Source organism: Augochlora pura, chromosome 7, assembly GCF_028453695.1.
Source record: "Augochlora pura isolate Apur16 chromosome 7, APUR_v2.2.1, whole genome shotgun sequence".
NCBI classification, from domain to species: Eukaryota; Metazoa; Arthropoda; class Insecta; order Hymenoptera; family Halictidae; genus Augochlora; species Augochlora pura.
Genome location: NC_135778.1, coordinates 14,068,344 through 14,084,526, shown reverse-complemented (window position 1 = coordinate 14,084,526; position 16,183 = coordinate 14,068,344). Strand labels below are relative to the sequence as shown.

At 43.3% G+C, this 16,183-nt stretch overlaps 1 protein-coding gene across 5 annotated transcripts in view; it reads right to left on the bottom strand.

Moving 5' to 3' along the window:
* Positions 1-1,887: 1,887 nt before the first annotated feature.
* LOC144473601 (uncharacterized) overlaps positions 1,888-16,183 on the bottom strand; it is a 505,151-nt gene continuing 490,855 nt past the window's right edge. For all 5 annotated transcript variants that reach the window (XM_078187617.1, XM_078187615.1, XM_078187616.1 and 2 more), the window contains 10 exons: positions 9,287-9,734; positions 8,052-8,304; positions 7,218-7,293; positions 6,964-7,137; positions 5,523-5,894; positions 5,198-5,341; positions 4,539-4,752; positions 4,255-4,371; positions 3,970-4,173; positions 1,888-3,301 (listed from right to left, as the gene is read on the bottom strand). In XM_078187617.1, the coding sequence (XP_078043743.1) occupies positions 3,075-3,301; positions 3,970-4,173; positions 4,255-4,371; positions 4,539-4,752; positions 5,198-5,341; positions 5,523-5,894; positions 6,964-7,137; positions 7,218-7,293; positions 8,052-8,304; positions 9,287-9,734 (2,229 nt within the window). In that variant the 3' untranslated portion in view covers positions 1,888-3,074. The remainder of the gene's footprint in view (positions 3,302-3,969; positions 4,174-4,254; positions 4,372-4,538; positions 4,753-5,197; positions 5,342-5,522; positions 5,895-6,963; positions 7,138-7,217; positions 7,294-8,051; positions 8,305-9,286; positions 9,735-16,183) is intronic.

Sequence of the window (16,183 nt, the reverse complement as noted above, 5' to 3'; positions counted from 1 at the left end):
CAGAATTTCAAGGCGAGGAAACAGGAAAGACAAAGTTAGAGGTCAAGGTTCGCTACAAAAGGCACCCAATACAGTATATTTAGCAAGTAATAAAATACATCGGTGTTAGACACAGTACAATACTGAAATAATCATGTTATCAATGTAAATATATGTGTATTTATATACATTTCGTTAGAATGATGCGGATACTTATCGTCTACGGACTAAAATGATCTACTTAAAAAAATATTAATAAATATCTACGAGCGTGTAACGTTTAAGTGACTATCGGTGTATCTTAAGGTACCGGGTGTTATTATCGTCATTGAGAAAGACATCCCTGGTTCGCGAAGCGGTACCAATTCGTGATCATCGATCACTGTTTTACCAAAAAGTGAAATCCGCTCGTAAAATAGAAATGTTCCTCTTTACTTTCGTTCCCTGTTTGGTCTCGCTTCCGAAGGAACGGGATGCCCAGCCGGATGCACCGATTTCATTTATGGCATGATTCCGATTTCCGCCGATCTTACGGTCGAAGACAAACTTTTCGACTCGTTAAAACACGATCAACGGATTCCATAGAAAAGAAAAAGTAGAAAATACATAACTAAATCACGACTCGTCGAGAAAAACAGAAGACATAGAGATACAGGGAAGTAGAAAGAGAGACAAAGAGGGAGAAACGAGGAATGAGAATTGAAATTAGGGGGTGCATCGGACTGCGCCGTATGTGAAAAATCTTTGCAATGATCCGCTACGGACTACAAACTACGGTGGTCTAAATACCTTAGAAAACGTTCTTGGTCTCTCGGTACCCCTAGGAAATACGAAAGAAAAACGGTTTTGGTCACTGTCCCATTGAAGGTATCGCCGAGATACCTTGGCAGACCTTGGCAATAACAATGGCTGATCGACTGACTCGAAAACTGCGTAACAATACAGAATTATTGTGACAGGATAATCGCTGATTGTTACTCGTGCGTCGTTCGTCCGTTCTCTTTCTTCGGTCGCTATGCTTGCCGAGCTGTGACTGTGATCAGTCCCGTTGATCGAACGTGTTCAAAATCGAACCTCGTCGTTCATCCCGTTTCGTGCCGGAAGCATCAGTCGAATCGGAAACCAGCCTGCACAGTCGAAACTGCGCCGTGGCTCGTCAAGTAATTAACATCGAAACTGGCGTGGACCGTCTCGAGTCAAATAAAACGTCCGCATCGGGTACCGATGACAACGTAAATTCTCTAATTAATCGAGAAGGAAAAGACAAACGAAGAGACGAATCCTCGAATCAAGAAAATTCAGACACTTTGGGAATGTCTAGAGCACACATGGATTCTTTTGCCAAAGTTCCTTCCAAAGGATGATAATTACCTTTTCGAATAGAAACTTCCTCTCTTTTTCTTTGAGATCCACATGTATTAATAATAATAAATAATAAGAACTTTCACATAAAAATCGATATCAAAGAATAATTAATATTTCTGTTACAGTTAAAAAAAGTAACTCTTGTCTTAATATATTTAGTCTATTGTTTACGATCTACGAGTTAATAAAGCCGAAAAATAGCTGAATATTCAGGGGTTGAATTTTACCTCTTAGAATGAATTAAGGCAATTAAGAAGATGGCATAATACATGCGCAGATGTACTCCAGAAATCTCTAAAGTTTTATTATTTTCCAGATTCGGGGCTTGGAGATTACCCCTCTAAATCGGGGGTTGGTAATTTGGCTTTCGTTTACAGGCCAGAGTCTAGGTTTCCACCTGCTGGTGATAAAGGGTTTCGCAAATGACTGACATAAAAAGAATATAACATTATCTCTCTATATATAGTATGTATATATATATATATATATATATATATGTGTGTACGTGTGTGTTTGAGTGTGTATATATATATACATATAATCTGGAAATAATAAACTATCGGTTATATTACTTGCGGCTACATCGTATAAACCTTTAATATTACATTATATTACAAAGTGGTATGTGTGTGTGTGCGCATTGGTTTTGCCTGACATTCCTGAAGAGGGACGCGTGCGCGGATTTCGTGGACAAGATGAACAACCGAATGTTGGAGCACCCGAAGAACGAGGCGTAAGAAAAAAAAAGAAGAATCAGAAATAGGGGCACAGGTATTCTTCAGGTGTTTTTCATCGAACGAAAAACTGCGTCCGGTCGTGGAACGAGGTGTATCGATATCAGTTTATTAACTACACGTATGTATGTATAAATAAAGCATATAAAAAAGATGTACCATCGGACGAGCCATTTGGGAATACGAAGAACGGTCGCTGGTATCCAGGAATGCCAATGTTCAGGGGCGGGGTTTGGGGGGAGAAGATGGTAACCGGGTGCATGCCGTTCGCGATAACGCGAATCGCATCGTTTGAAGCATGCAGCCATACGCATCTATATTATATTTATATATTTATATTCATATTTATATTCATTCATTTATTTATATATATACCCCGTCGAAACACATCTCTATCTATGATTCTCTTGAGCACGTTGGTGGATTCGGAGGAGACAGTATAAGAAAATACACGTTGCCGTTCGTTACTTCTGGAAATCAATGGTTTATAAAATTCAGACGTGACAACTATCGCGTGGATCCATTCAGAATACGTGTATCTCTGTGTGTGTGTGTGTGTGTTTATGTATATCCAAGTGTGTATGTGCGAGCGCCTATATGTGTGTGTGTGTGTGTGGTTGTCTGTATGTGTTTTCGAAGCGTATCAAAAGATAAATTCACTTGAAAGTTGAGCTGCTCCGTTCCAGAGGTCCGTCGTGGGTCCCTAAGATATCACGGTGGCGATCGTTCATGGGACACGGTTAAGCGTGATGCCGGAAGGCCTATGGCACCCCTCACTCTCCTATAAAGCTACGGCTTTGTCCAGCAGCTGTCGATCGCCACATGACAAACATTCGATCGTGATCGAGCAATTTCAATTCGATTTTCGCGGCTGGTTCTCGCGGTGCACGTGGCCGTCGAGGTCACGATGGACCCACCACGTGGGACAACTTGCAAGTGAATCGAGAACGTATAGACTCTGCTCTATGTTAGGGCGGCCCTTTTCAGGGGCGGCGTTTATAAATTAATGGACATGTCTTGGTCGTAGGGTGCGAGATTAGTGTCGGACGAAGAAGCCGAGGTAACTGTTGTCGTTGCGGTCGCGCTCGTCGGTGATTGTAAGGGCGTGGACGTGGTCGGCAGGTGGGACGTGGGACTCTCTAAGGTCGAGTTCCAGTGACTTCTCTCTGTACCGTCGCCACCGTCGTCCGAGACGATCGATATGTCCGCGATTATGCCGCTCTCTGCAACGGAATCGGTTCGACACGTTAGACAACACCGCGCACCTTCAGCGGCGGATTTAATTGGCAATTAGAGACTGCTCTACGTTCATTGTTACCAAGCCTATCAACCCTGTCGGTTTCATTTCGCTTTACGATCACCGAAATTATCATGATTTTTCCGTGGGGAATGATTCAATTGATTCGAGTTGTTAAAATACTTTTATTGTTTTAAATTCTAGGCACCCTTGGCGCTTAGTAGGTTTAGTGTTGGAACACTTTAACAATTTCAAAAAAATGTTTTAGACATTCTTTGTAACACAGTACATTAAAATTCAATGCTACAGGAATAGATAGACTTATCTCATCTTGGTGATACCATTAGGTGTCAATGGTTCACATTTCCTATTATAAAAGGTTATATTAGATATAACCTTTAATCTACCATAAGAAGTGTCTGTATCAATTTCAAAGTATATGAGCTGAATTGACATTTATTTCTTACTTGAACAATTTTAACTAAAAGATATTACAACAATATCATAATAAACGAACAATGTCCAGTAATCACTGTGATAGGATTTAACACTTTCAAGCGCTATTGCAACCAGTACTGCGATTTCAACGAACATTTTCCAAGAAACTATTGTTAAATCCGCCACTGACGATCCCAATTGAAAAGTACTACGTACCAACGCTGCATTGGCTGTTGAGCGTGGTACTGCGGTGATGGGGTCGAGGACTGGTGTCCAAGCCAAGGTTCAAGGTCGTGGGCGGACCGCTGCTACCGCCGCTACTCGAAGACGAGCTGACGGAGATTACGCTGTGCGGCCTTCTGCTGCAGCGACCGGAGTCCTCCGACATCGATACTGCTATCGAATTTCTAAATCTAGGTGCTGTTCAAAGAGGTAACGATTAATTTTTGTTTCTCGTAGGACTACGTTCGATAAACTGATTCCAAGAACAACAGTACTTACTTTTCGAGAGTTGAGCTACACTGATCGAACGGTCGTTGATCTGATCCGCGCTAGGCCTAATGTCCAAACAAGGTTTGTTTCCGATGCCCATGCTCGACATCTCCGCCAGGCGCACTTCTACGATCGCAAAAGGCATTTCGCTCGTTAGAGACCGCGATCACAAAGAGGAAGTGGAAGAGGAGAGAGAGAGAGAGAGAGAGAGAGAGAGAGAGAGAGATAAGGAGAGGATAGAGACTGTACATCAAAACGCACAACAAAGTGTCGCTTCCCTTTGGCAACCGTACCTCTGTTTCGCAGCGCCTGCTTCCATAAAAGGTTGCTCAGTTCCTCCGTCCAGGCTTTCTTGATATCCTCGCTGGCGCACTGCAACGTGTACGTGTCGCCCGGTTTCCTCTTGCGGAACCAAATCTCGAACTTCGTGGGCGAGTCGGCGATCACCGCGGTCAACCCGATGTCCGTCGTTTTGATGCTGTGCTTGTAAATGTAGATGTCCAGGTTCTACAACGACGGAACGTGTTCTGTCAGTGTCGGTCGTCGCGATAGGCAGAGACAACCGGAATAGGAGACCGTTCCGATAGCGATTCCGGTTTCTCGAAACGAAATGATGTAACAACCTGGTTACGCATCGCCTAGAGAACTTATCGGGTTCACTTTGATCGCTTATCGACATGCGAGGGTTCTCTATTCGGAGCTGTTACGACAGCAATCTTTTGATTTTTCTCAACGTTTCAATTTTTGTGAAAGATTGTTTATTATTGGGTTGGTGCGAAGGCACTGAGATCTTTTCCCAAATATATTGTATTTTTTGGTTATTGTTAACATTGTGGTATTATGTTTTTTTTTTTATATCAGAAGTTAATTTTTAGGAAAGAAATGCTAATTTCGAAGGTGTTCAGAATTGTCAGGATCGTTTGAATTATTATTTAGAGCTCGTTCCTCTTACCTTCCTATCGGGGAATCTTCTTGCCTTGCTGAAGAGTATAAGATCCTCGAAGAGGAAGACTTGTCGCAGACACTTCTTGCCCTTGCCCTGCCAGACGAGGAACTCGTTTTGCCTCAGCAGCCTGCCCTGCTCCTTCACGTTCACCTATAATCCCCGTCACTAATTAGTCCTCTTAACTATAAATTCTTCATGGATTACATACGCGCCGCATCAGCGCCAATGACGCGCTGTTTCTTCCGTCGCGTCATTTGTCAGCGCGTACACCGATTCCGGTTTATTACTTAATCCTCGTGAGAGAGAGAGAGAGACAGGAAGTTTTACGTACGTCGCAGTCACGAAGAGAGTCCATCGCAAGCAGATCGTTCCCGTGACGCAATTGGAACCGGACCATCTGTTCGGCTGCTCTCAAATCCGCCTCGCCCTCGACCATCGGCTTCAGACCGTCCTCCTTCTCGTCCTTTTCCTCTTTGCCGGACATTTGCTCCGACAGATCTGTTCCCGCTTTGACCAGCTGCTGCAACAGCAACGCGTACTTGCCCATCCGTTGCACCGGCTTCAACAAGTAGCTGGCCAGGTCCATCTTGTCGCCCAGCTCGAGCTGCTTTTGCTTGAAGAACACCGTGCCGTACTCAGCCATCAGCGAGTCTGAGTTCGGCTTGTTCTTATTGTACAAAGCGTACAGGTAAAACTTCTTCTCCTGAAACGACACAAAACAGCTCATTCGCATCGCGTACATTATTCATTTTAACCCTTTGAACTATAATAACAAGTCAGACTCGTGGCGAAGATTTTATGCAAGCTTTGCTGAATATGAATATTATTAATTTCTTCTACATCGAAATTAAAGTAAATTCTTCTATTATCAGAGTATAGAAACAAAGGTACAGGAAACCAAAATGGTCTGGTTTTATTAGGAATATTATTAAGTACGAATAAGTGCTAATCGCGATAGCATGAAAAGAGCGATAGTGTAAGTGGTTAAACGAAGAAAATGTATTATATCATAATTCTGCAGTCGCAATCTTGGGTCATTGTTTTTGGTTCGAAACATGAGAACCACAAAATTGGAAATCGATCAAATATTTCAACTTATATTTTTAAGGTGCATGCTCCTAGATTGTACATTGTTCTGCAGTCTATTTTTACGTCACTTATACATTGTTGTCAAGATTGTAAAATATCCATAGTCTGCTGGATTCAATAGAATCCTACTACGTTTCTGAAATGCCACGTTTTCACGCGCAAAGCAAGAGCTTATAGTAAAGAAGAAGATTGAAATGAATTTGTTCCGCGCCACGAGGAAAGTCTTACGTGGCCAGCACACCACGCAAGAAGGATTTTATTAAAGAAGCCGTAGATCAAACTACTGAAGCAGCTGTTAAAAAGGTATTCCAGTATAGAACCTTGAAAAATATAATATTTTCTTTTCTCGTAGTTTTAGTATTCTCCCCAAATTAAAAATCTTACTTATTTTTTTAGTTTCAGACAAATAAAACGGCTGGTATCGTGATAACTGCAAGGGCATACTTGCTCATTTCTCGTTATAAAAATTTATAAATATCGTTGAAAGAGTAACAAAGATATATGAAAAATACCAATTTAAGAAGTTGCACAGTCTCTTTATAAAAAAATAAGAAAATGAAATAATACGTTTCAGACTAAAATGGCCCCTTGTGCAATAGTTAGAATAAAGCTGAACGAAAACTAGAAAAAGACGGATCCGCGAGAATATTTGAATAGGGTAATTTAGAAATATAAATACTCACATGTCTGAGGAAACACTGTCCCACGTTCATCGGAGACTGCTCGCACTGCTCCAGTTCCCGCAGGAAGTGTTGGCTGTGGAATTCGTAGATCTTCTCCACGTTGCCGAAGATCACGTTGCGCTGTCCTCGCAGAGCCTGCGGTATGTCCTCGCGCACCAGCTCCGGTATATAATTCTTGCGGGAGGATCGGAAAAGAAGGCACACCGTTAATCATCCCGGCAAGATCGTTCAACGAATTGCTGGCGGACAGTTACCTCTATTATGTACTCGAGGGACTTCACGTAGTCTCGTTCGGTCTGTATCATTTCCCTCATTATCAGCAGTATTGTTCTGCAAGGTGAAATTCCACGTTAACGACCCAGCTGCCGTCGCCGTCGCAGTCGCCGCCATCGCGACGTAACAATTCCGCATAATCGCGTCATGGAATTATTATAGGTAAACAGTTGGCCATTGTGTGCCGCGCTAGCACGAGAACGGCCGCGGAAACGCGGAAGGAAAATCGTACGAAAACGCGGCGCGCGAAATGCAATCTCCCACAGTCGGATCGCGGCCGATCTTTCAATTGGTTTTGCTCGGGAACTTTTAATTAGAATATTAACGAATCCGCGGTAATTGCGCGCGGCATTGTCGTACCTCGGTCACGCGGAATACAGAGCGTTAGCTAGCATTTGAAAACGAAAGTTGAACGAATCCATTGAATAAAAGGTTATATGCGGCTTTATCTTCACGAGTAGATGAAGTCGAGGCTCATTAACCGAACTAGAAAACGATTCTTTCAATCGTGGAAATTGTTGCTCGAACATTTCGAACGGAAGACTTGCTCACGGTGTCTAAACAAACGTTTCTTGGTCTTAGGAAAATTCTATTTATGCATTTGCGGTGAAGATAAAAGCCTTGTTTGCAACTTTCACCGCGAAAGACAGAGAGAAGCAAGCTGGTTATCGTTTGCTATTGCTCGAGAGCTGTTGGAGAAATGCCAGACGGATGTATTGTTCGACGTCTTCGAGCAAAAGATCGTCTTTTCCGCGAAGAATTTGGCGAACTCTTTAAGAAAGGAAGGGATCCAGGCGTGGAAGAGTGTTACGTACTTTTTCGCCTTCATGCCTGGCGCGATGCTGGCTGCTCTATGGAGGTGGGAGTTCACCGGAGGCTTGACAAGTCGCCTCGGTGCTGGACTTCGAGGTGGAGTTCGCGGTGGTGAACAATCCAAAAGTTGTTCCGCACTTTCGCGAAGCTCCGCGATATTGTCCAACACCGGTCTCCCGCCACTTCCGGCGGATCCTATGCTCTCCATGGGGCACGCGTACGATGCGCTGCTGTCACTGTCATCCCACGATGTTCCTGGAGAATTAAACACTTCGTCAAAAACATTGATACGGGAATTTCTTCTTAACGTTGTTCCAAGTCAATTTATTCGACGACGATTGTCACCAACCTCGTAAGTAGGGATCGATCTTGTTTCGCTTTAGGTACATAGTAAAGCGATGGAGCAGTTTCGAAGATCATTGTGCTTCAATGATCCACCCATCAGAACTATTTACATTTGAAGTGTACAATGGAATAAATCTAGGTTATTTTCTGTGTGATAAGGAAAGCTGATGTTGTCATGTTTATGTGCATGTAATTGCACTGTCTACATCTGGTGTTGCAGAAATAACTCGAAACGATAAAGTGTCACAAGTAATAAAATTTTTTTAGAAAATTGTTAAGGATGGGATGCGAGCTAAGAAATACTTGAGAAAATTATAAAGTATAGGAAAGTATATGAAATACCGCAGAAAAATTATAAAGCGTGGAACGCAATAACGTTTCCGATAAAATTTCCAAGGCTGACATATCGTGAAACGCCTTTATTTAAAACGAGAACTAAATCTCTAATCCGGGACTTTTTTACTTCTTCAAGGAACTATAATTACTCTTTAAATTACATGGTTATATTACTTATATTACGTTAGATAGAGGGTACGCAGTGTAAATTGCGTCGCAAGATTTGAGGATCACCAAGAAAATATTGTTGCTGTGAAAGTTTACGTTTCTAATAATTCTATAGATTGTGACAATTACATTGACCATAAAGGGTGCGGTTAGATATTAGTAATAATTTTCAAAATTTAATTATGCAGTTAATTGTTAGTATTTCTCCCTGGGAAGATGGCGGTGGGTAATGGAGAACACGGAGTTATTATAATTAAGCTTGGAATATTAAAAACGGTCATCGAACCCTTTCTGCACGAAGATCTGATAAAGAGTTTGCTATCAAAAGATGTGGGAGATGTGTGTAGTTTAAATGTCAGAGGAACAGCGAAGGAACAGCACGACTTACTCTTGGCAAGAGTGTCCTCCCACGAGGTAGCAGACTCTGAGGCGGCGAAGGACCTTCTCCTGGCCGGACTGCCGGGTGCGGAAGTGGTCCTCGCGATCTCGAGGGCTTCCGCGCACTTGTTCCTGGCGATGCGGCATTGTTCGAGGAGGATCTCGTTACCGAGCTTCTCGGCGAGCGCCATCATTTCCGTGAAATGCTCCGGCGGCAGGGGTGGTCTCGCCATCAGGAACTGCTGGGCCCTTCTTTCGCCAGCGAGACGAGCCTCCTGGGCCCACTCGTACGCCCTGTCCTGAAGCAGGCAACATCTCGACGTGTCCTCGAGGTACTCGCGTCTGTCCTCCAGGCGGCTACCGAATCCTCGCAGATGTTGCTTCAAGGATCTCGCGAGTTCGCGGAGTCCGCTAGCGCTCGCCGCCTCCGCTAAGTCACTGCCCTTGTCAAGATGTCTCTGTAACAATAACAGACACCGAAACATTACAAACAACTCGTGTTTTTTGAAGAAATTCGAACAAATTTTTGTCGGTCGCATTTGCGTTACGATTTGATTTTACAGTTGTTTCAATCGTCGTTCGAGGAGAGTGCTTCCAATAAGAAATGTTTGGCAGAACTAGATCGTTTTTAATAACAAACACCTAATAGCGTTTAATAACTCCTTTTAATTAATAGATAATTGAAATGTTTCTTAGAATATGTGTTAATTGGAAGTATTTAATTTCTCTCGTATGGACAAACTTAGAAAAGAACACACAATTCTTTTTAATTTTCAATGTATGCCATGTCTATTGTTATTGTTTGAAACATTATCTTCAAAATTATTTCTTTCATCTCTTTTTCTTTGCCATTTATTTCTCTTTATTTAGTCTTAGTTACATCGCGTTACATATTATACAATCAACGTTATCCTTTCTTTTATCCATGTTTACAAATTTCTCTTTAAATTGTCGATTTTCGTCAAATTTATTTTGGAATTAATTGCAGTGCCTCGACGAAAGATGAGTTACAGCTGCTAAAACTTTTCTATTTTCATTGTAAAAGCTTTTTTATCGAGAAAAATTGATGGCGAGCGAACATGAACAGTTGGCGTGCATACATAAATCGCACGCAATCTCGCTTGTGCGGGCATCGAAGTCTCCGCACGCGCGGTCATAAAGCTTCGTCGCGCTTCACTATGAACACAGTTTACAAAATGTTGCGTGGACCACGTGACACGCTCGTAAATCTACGAGCCTTCCTCTCTCCCCCGTCCTAAAGTAATGTTTGCTCAGATTTACCATGAATACGATATTGTGTGTAAACACACACGGAAATATATCACCGGTCGGGTCACAACAAAAGGGAACAATGAGAGCCCTCTCCGTCTTCGGTCGAAACGATACCCTGTTGTCTACGAATCGAAATGGAACTCCCGCGGCGCAGCACGGGACCCCGTCTCTAATGGAAGAACCATAAATCGACATATGGGGCTGGGAACGCGGCGATGAAATGGGGCTCTCTGGCGTGTACGTTACAGGACGCTGTCTGTTTGACCGTGGAAGACCGGGGGTGGCAATTGGAAGTTTCAACTGTTCTTCAAGCAGCGGTCTGTAAGCGATAGTGATATTAACTTTCGCTGCTGCAGACTTGTATTTACGATACGTCTTAATATGCACAATTCTACAACTTCTTACAATTCTTATTAACCCCTTGCATTATAATAACGAATCAGAACTCAGAATAATGCCGAACTAGTCATTCCTATTAAACCGAAATAAAATTTGAATCCTCTGTCATTGAAATTTGAGAATGAAAGTAAACGAGGACAATCGTGACGCTAGAATCATCTCATAACATCAAAGAAACAATTAAGGACAAAATCGTCGCAATTAACGTAGCTATGAAAGACGTAATGGTACAAATGGTTAATATTCAGAATAATTGATTTTTCTACCAGTTTCTCAGATTTCGTACGATATCTCAATCTCAGGGAACAACTGATTGTTTATACACGTCGTCTTGTCGAAATCATGACATATTGCGGGAAGGATCTATAAAATATTTCTCAAAGCGTGCACGTATACGTTCACGCGTTTGCCAAGTGGTTTTTTTTTGCTCGGAAGGCGAGCGACAGGGGTGTAGATCGAGCCGTTCAATTTCCAATCTATTTCGCACGGATGAGCACGCAGCCCTTTCCACGGGAGAGCAATATCGCCGACGATCATGGAAGCGTGAAATCCCGTCGGACATGGATCAGTAACATCCTGGAACAAGGACGATCCGGGCTGAGTACCCGTGACGAAACTGCACCGCTGTCCCACGGTGAACGTCGCGGGGTGCATCGCCTCTCTTTCTCTCAGCGCCGAGGATCGATCGATCGCGCAACTGTTGCGAGTTTGTAACACAAATTTACGTCTGTAATCGTTGTGTCGATCGAATGTATTTCTCCCGGGCCCAGGTGGGCAGGGCCAGGGCGTAAAACATCCATAAATTCGCCCACGCTCGTTTCGCGTTCGCTTTTCGACGAATGCCCCACGCGAGACGAGGCGCGGACTGTTTTACATTTCGTGAGACCTTGAAAACGAGCATCGACGATTAGTCTCGAAGACAGGGGCGTTTCTAGCGATTGCCGAGATGCGAATATCTCGTTCAATTTATGTAGGAACAATTTTAAAAGATAATATCTTCACTTAATACCTACGCTGATTTTTCAACCCGTCACGAAAATGAAACACGGCGCATTTTCTCCAGAATTCCGTGGAAGAAATTGCTCCCCAGTAAACAACCTCGTGAGCACGTCTAAAAATCCCGCGATTAAAATAAAAGTGAACAATCGACCTTGTGACTGGAAACGCGGCGAATTCTCAGACAGTCTAAGCGCTTCGCACCGAACAATCCACGCGTCGGACGATTCATTCCCAGGAATTAATTTCGGCTTTGGAAGCGTTGAATGAACTCGGACAAGTTTTCTAGCTGCATAATTAATGTTTCGTGCGGCGATCGATCGAAGTTTACTCGATTAAAGTTTCGGTTTCGCGTTTCACAGTCGACTCAACCCGTATCTCGACCCCTTATTTAAGGGAGCCGGGCTCCGTCTACTTTCAGTGTTTGCCCTCTCCTTGGTCACGTGGCTGTGTTCCTTAGGGCTTCGGAAAAGCTTCTCCCGGATCACCGTGATCGCAATCGCGGCACGTGCGCCATTATGCTGTTTGCGCCGTTAACGACTCGCCTCGGACATCCCGAAGCTGTGCTTGTCGTTCAATTAACGAACTTCGTTAACGAACGGCTGTTGCAATCGATCTCTATCGTCTCTTATGAAAATCACTCGGCTGTTGTCGAACTTTCTTCGATCCGACAGTGACGGAACGCAGTAAAAGCGACCGACTAAATAGATTCTTTTCAGAAAAGATTAATACGCAATTTTTAAATGCCATTCTCTTAGCTTTATTTATTATGGTGGTTAAGCGAGACTGATTAGTGGCAACCTATGCGATTTGGGTTGCAAAAATAGTCGGTGGCCTGACATTGAACGTTCGTAGCCCTGAAAGCCGCAGTCATTAGCTTTTCTTGCGCGGATTGGTTAGTCAAGTTGTAAGTGAAAGTTGCTGACATTATGAACTCCGTGTAGGTACACCCAGCCGGCTCTGCATTCTTCTTTCCTCGATCGATCTTGCATCTTTGCAATCCATTGTTTTCGATGCGTTTCATAGGTAAGCAAGATTATCGTTCGATCTATTCGATTTTTCGATTCAAAGACAACGGTTTCAATTTTTATAAAACTTCTCGCAAGAGCTTCATCGCGAGTATTTTTTGATATTTTTAATGAATTCGCGCAGAAATCGGGAAAATGAACGAGTTTAGGAAATTCTGTTTCGGCGAGAATGAATGATTCCGGATATCGATCATTTCGGTCTACCGACTGAAAATACCGAGGAAAAAAAGAAGCGCATACTGTACAGAAAATTTCGAACGAGCTCGTAATAATTAAGGGGATGAACGCCCGAATAATCAAAACGAATGCACGCCGGGTGCCGGCAGCACACGGAGGAGCTTGACGAAGTTTCAATTAGGATATTGAGCCTCTCCGACGAAACGAATCGATTCGCGTTGCACTCGTCTGATCACGAATGGTCGGTTCTCCGCGTGAAGTATTGCCAAGGGAGGTCCCGGCATCCACCTCTCCTTCCAAGCCTGTTTAATCAACGAAATTATTTAGGATCCCTCGACGATCCTTTCTCCGGATCCTCCGTATCCTCTCAGATATACCACACACAGCGAGAGAGAGATAGAGAGAGAGAGAGAGAGAGAGAGAGAGCTGGGTAGCTAGAGCTCTAGAGAGCTAGAGCGCTGGGTAGCTATAGAGCTATACAGTTAGAGCGCTAGAGAGCTGGGTAGCTAAAGAGCTAGGGAGCTAGAGAGCTAGAGCGCTAGAGAGCTAGAGAGTTAGAGAGTTAGAGAGCTAGAGAGCTAGAGCGCTGAGTAGCTAGAGCTCTAGATAACTAGAGAGCTAGGGGGCTAGAGCGCTAGAGAGCTAGTGAGCTAGAGAGCTGGGTAGCTAAAGAGCTAGGGAGCTAGAGAGCTGGGTAGATAGAGAGCTAGAGCGCTAGAGAGCTAGAGAGTTAGAGAGTTAGAGAGCTAGAGAGCTAGAGCTCTAGAGAACTAGAGAGCTAGTGAGCTAGGGGACTAGAGCGCTAGAGAGCTAGTGAGCTAGAGAGCTAGTGAGCTAGAGCGCTAGAGAGCTGGGTAGCTAAAGAGCTAGGGAGCTAGAGAGCTAGAGAGCTGGGTAGCTAAAGAGCTAGGGAGCTAAAGAGCTAAAGCGCTAGAGAGCTGGGTAACTAGAGATTTAGAGAGCTAGAGACAAAGATATCAATGGAAACTCGCCCGCATTTTGACGAAAGCCTGAAGTCTAAGCGAAGCTACCCGCATGCACTTACGAAAGTCCGAGCAACAGATCGGCATTATATTATAGTATCGCGGCCTGGTTATGGAAATCGCTTGCGCACAGCCGCAGTGGTAGGCCGCGAAAGTATGCTCGTGCACACCTTAGCTCCCTACTTGCGTTTCCATATTCATAGAGGCGTTACATTAGCAGCTACGTTTTAATTAATTTTCTGGTAGCACGATAACCCCGTGCTCGAATTTTCTCGCGTGGAAAATGATTCGGCCGGTTCGTAGAAAGCGGCGGATTTGGTAAAAAATATGAGGAACATAGATCCGTTGCAGTGAAAAATATTTCAACATTCTGTGCTTCGTTCATACTCGTACGATTCTATATTGTCGCATTCTAAACAGTAATCAATAATCACAGCGTATGTTAAGAAATATTTGGTTTTCGTCTCGGTGGATGTTTTGTAGAAATGTTTTCAGTAAAAAGTCTCCTGAAAGTAATTTTGCAGAAATGTCTGCATTTTGGAACATAGAATTTCTTTTAGAATTAAGCTTTACTAGATTGTGTATTTCAATTTGTGACAAAAGTGAGCGGATGAAATACAAAACAGCAATTGTAAAGGATAAATTTAATGATGCAGTCTTAATATTTTCAGTCACTTAAAAATGTTTAGGGTGGAAATGGTTTTTTTATTTAACCAATATTTGTCGCAATCGAGACACAGAATTTTAATTTCGCATAAGGATCAGCAATCTACTGACTACGGATTCCACACGCGTCAATTTGCATTAATTTCGGGCCGAAACGTGTCATTCGATGCAGAATCGAAGAAGTTAAGGTCGCCTGTGCCTCGATACGACTCAATTATGCAAAATCCGACACCAACGACGCGCAGCCAAATGATAAAATCTGGAATAGAGTGTAACAAGCAGAAATAACATGACATTACGCTGCGACGCATTGGAAATTGAAGGAAACGAATGCTTAAACAGTTCCAATTATTGTTTCCAGGAAAGCCGGTCCCGACGAAATGAATAGCATAAAGCGATCGGGCTCCCACAGGTGGAGTTTAAAAATTGCTACACATTGGCCGAGCAATTGGCATTCTATCCCACTATTACCGACGCCGTAAAAGGGACTAATAACAACCGTGTTGGCAGCTTGTGCGCGCGGTACAACGTCGAAGAAATCACAACGGTCCGGGATCCGCTATTAAACAAATACTCGGTTGCATAATCGGAACCAGTAGTAGTCATCCGTATTATCGGGCCGGTTGCATATTTAGAACGCATCGAGCCGACGCACGGGGGCCGGGGCACTGCAATTACCGATCCATCGATGATCGTCGTCGTTCGATCGTGACAGGACAAATATCCGCGCGGTAATTACATAACGCGGCCGATAGACAGACGCAACAGGAAAATCTGAACACGGCCCAGTCACCGTGGCTCGTTATTACGCCTGGAATGTAGAAAGGCGTCTCTCACGCGGCGCATAATTGGCCAACCGTGAAACCAGATTAGCGAAAAACGTGACCGGCCGGCCGCCGATCGGAACGCCGTGCCATTAATCGATGTCGATCGGCGGTTAACGCGATCAATCGTCGATTAACGCCGCTGAAACCTCCGCGATCCACGATGGACGAAATCTTTTTGTTAGAGGATCAACAACTCAAGATGCATCACAGTCTTGGAAAGAGAATAAAAATAAGCAGATCGGAAGATTTTTTAAACTGTATTAAAAATCCTCTGCGTGCAGCCATTGAATGAATTTATTCATTTATTTAACCGTCGAGAAAGAAAATTTAAATTCTGATTTTCTAGCATATAGATTAAATGATCAGTTGTCTATAGTTGATTCAATAAGAGGATTACCATTGATCTGAAGGAAGGCAGTTGCAAAGTATGTTTCAATGATTATTCAATTATTACTTATTATGTTTGATGCGTTCTTATGTCATAAAACAACTTTAAGTAACATTGAACTTTATAATACTAGCTATTAAAATCGACTTTCATTGCTCTTTTCTAAATTTA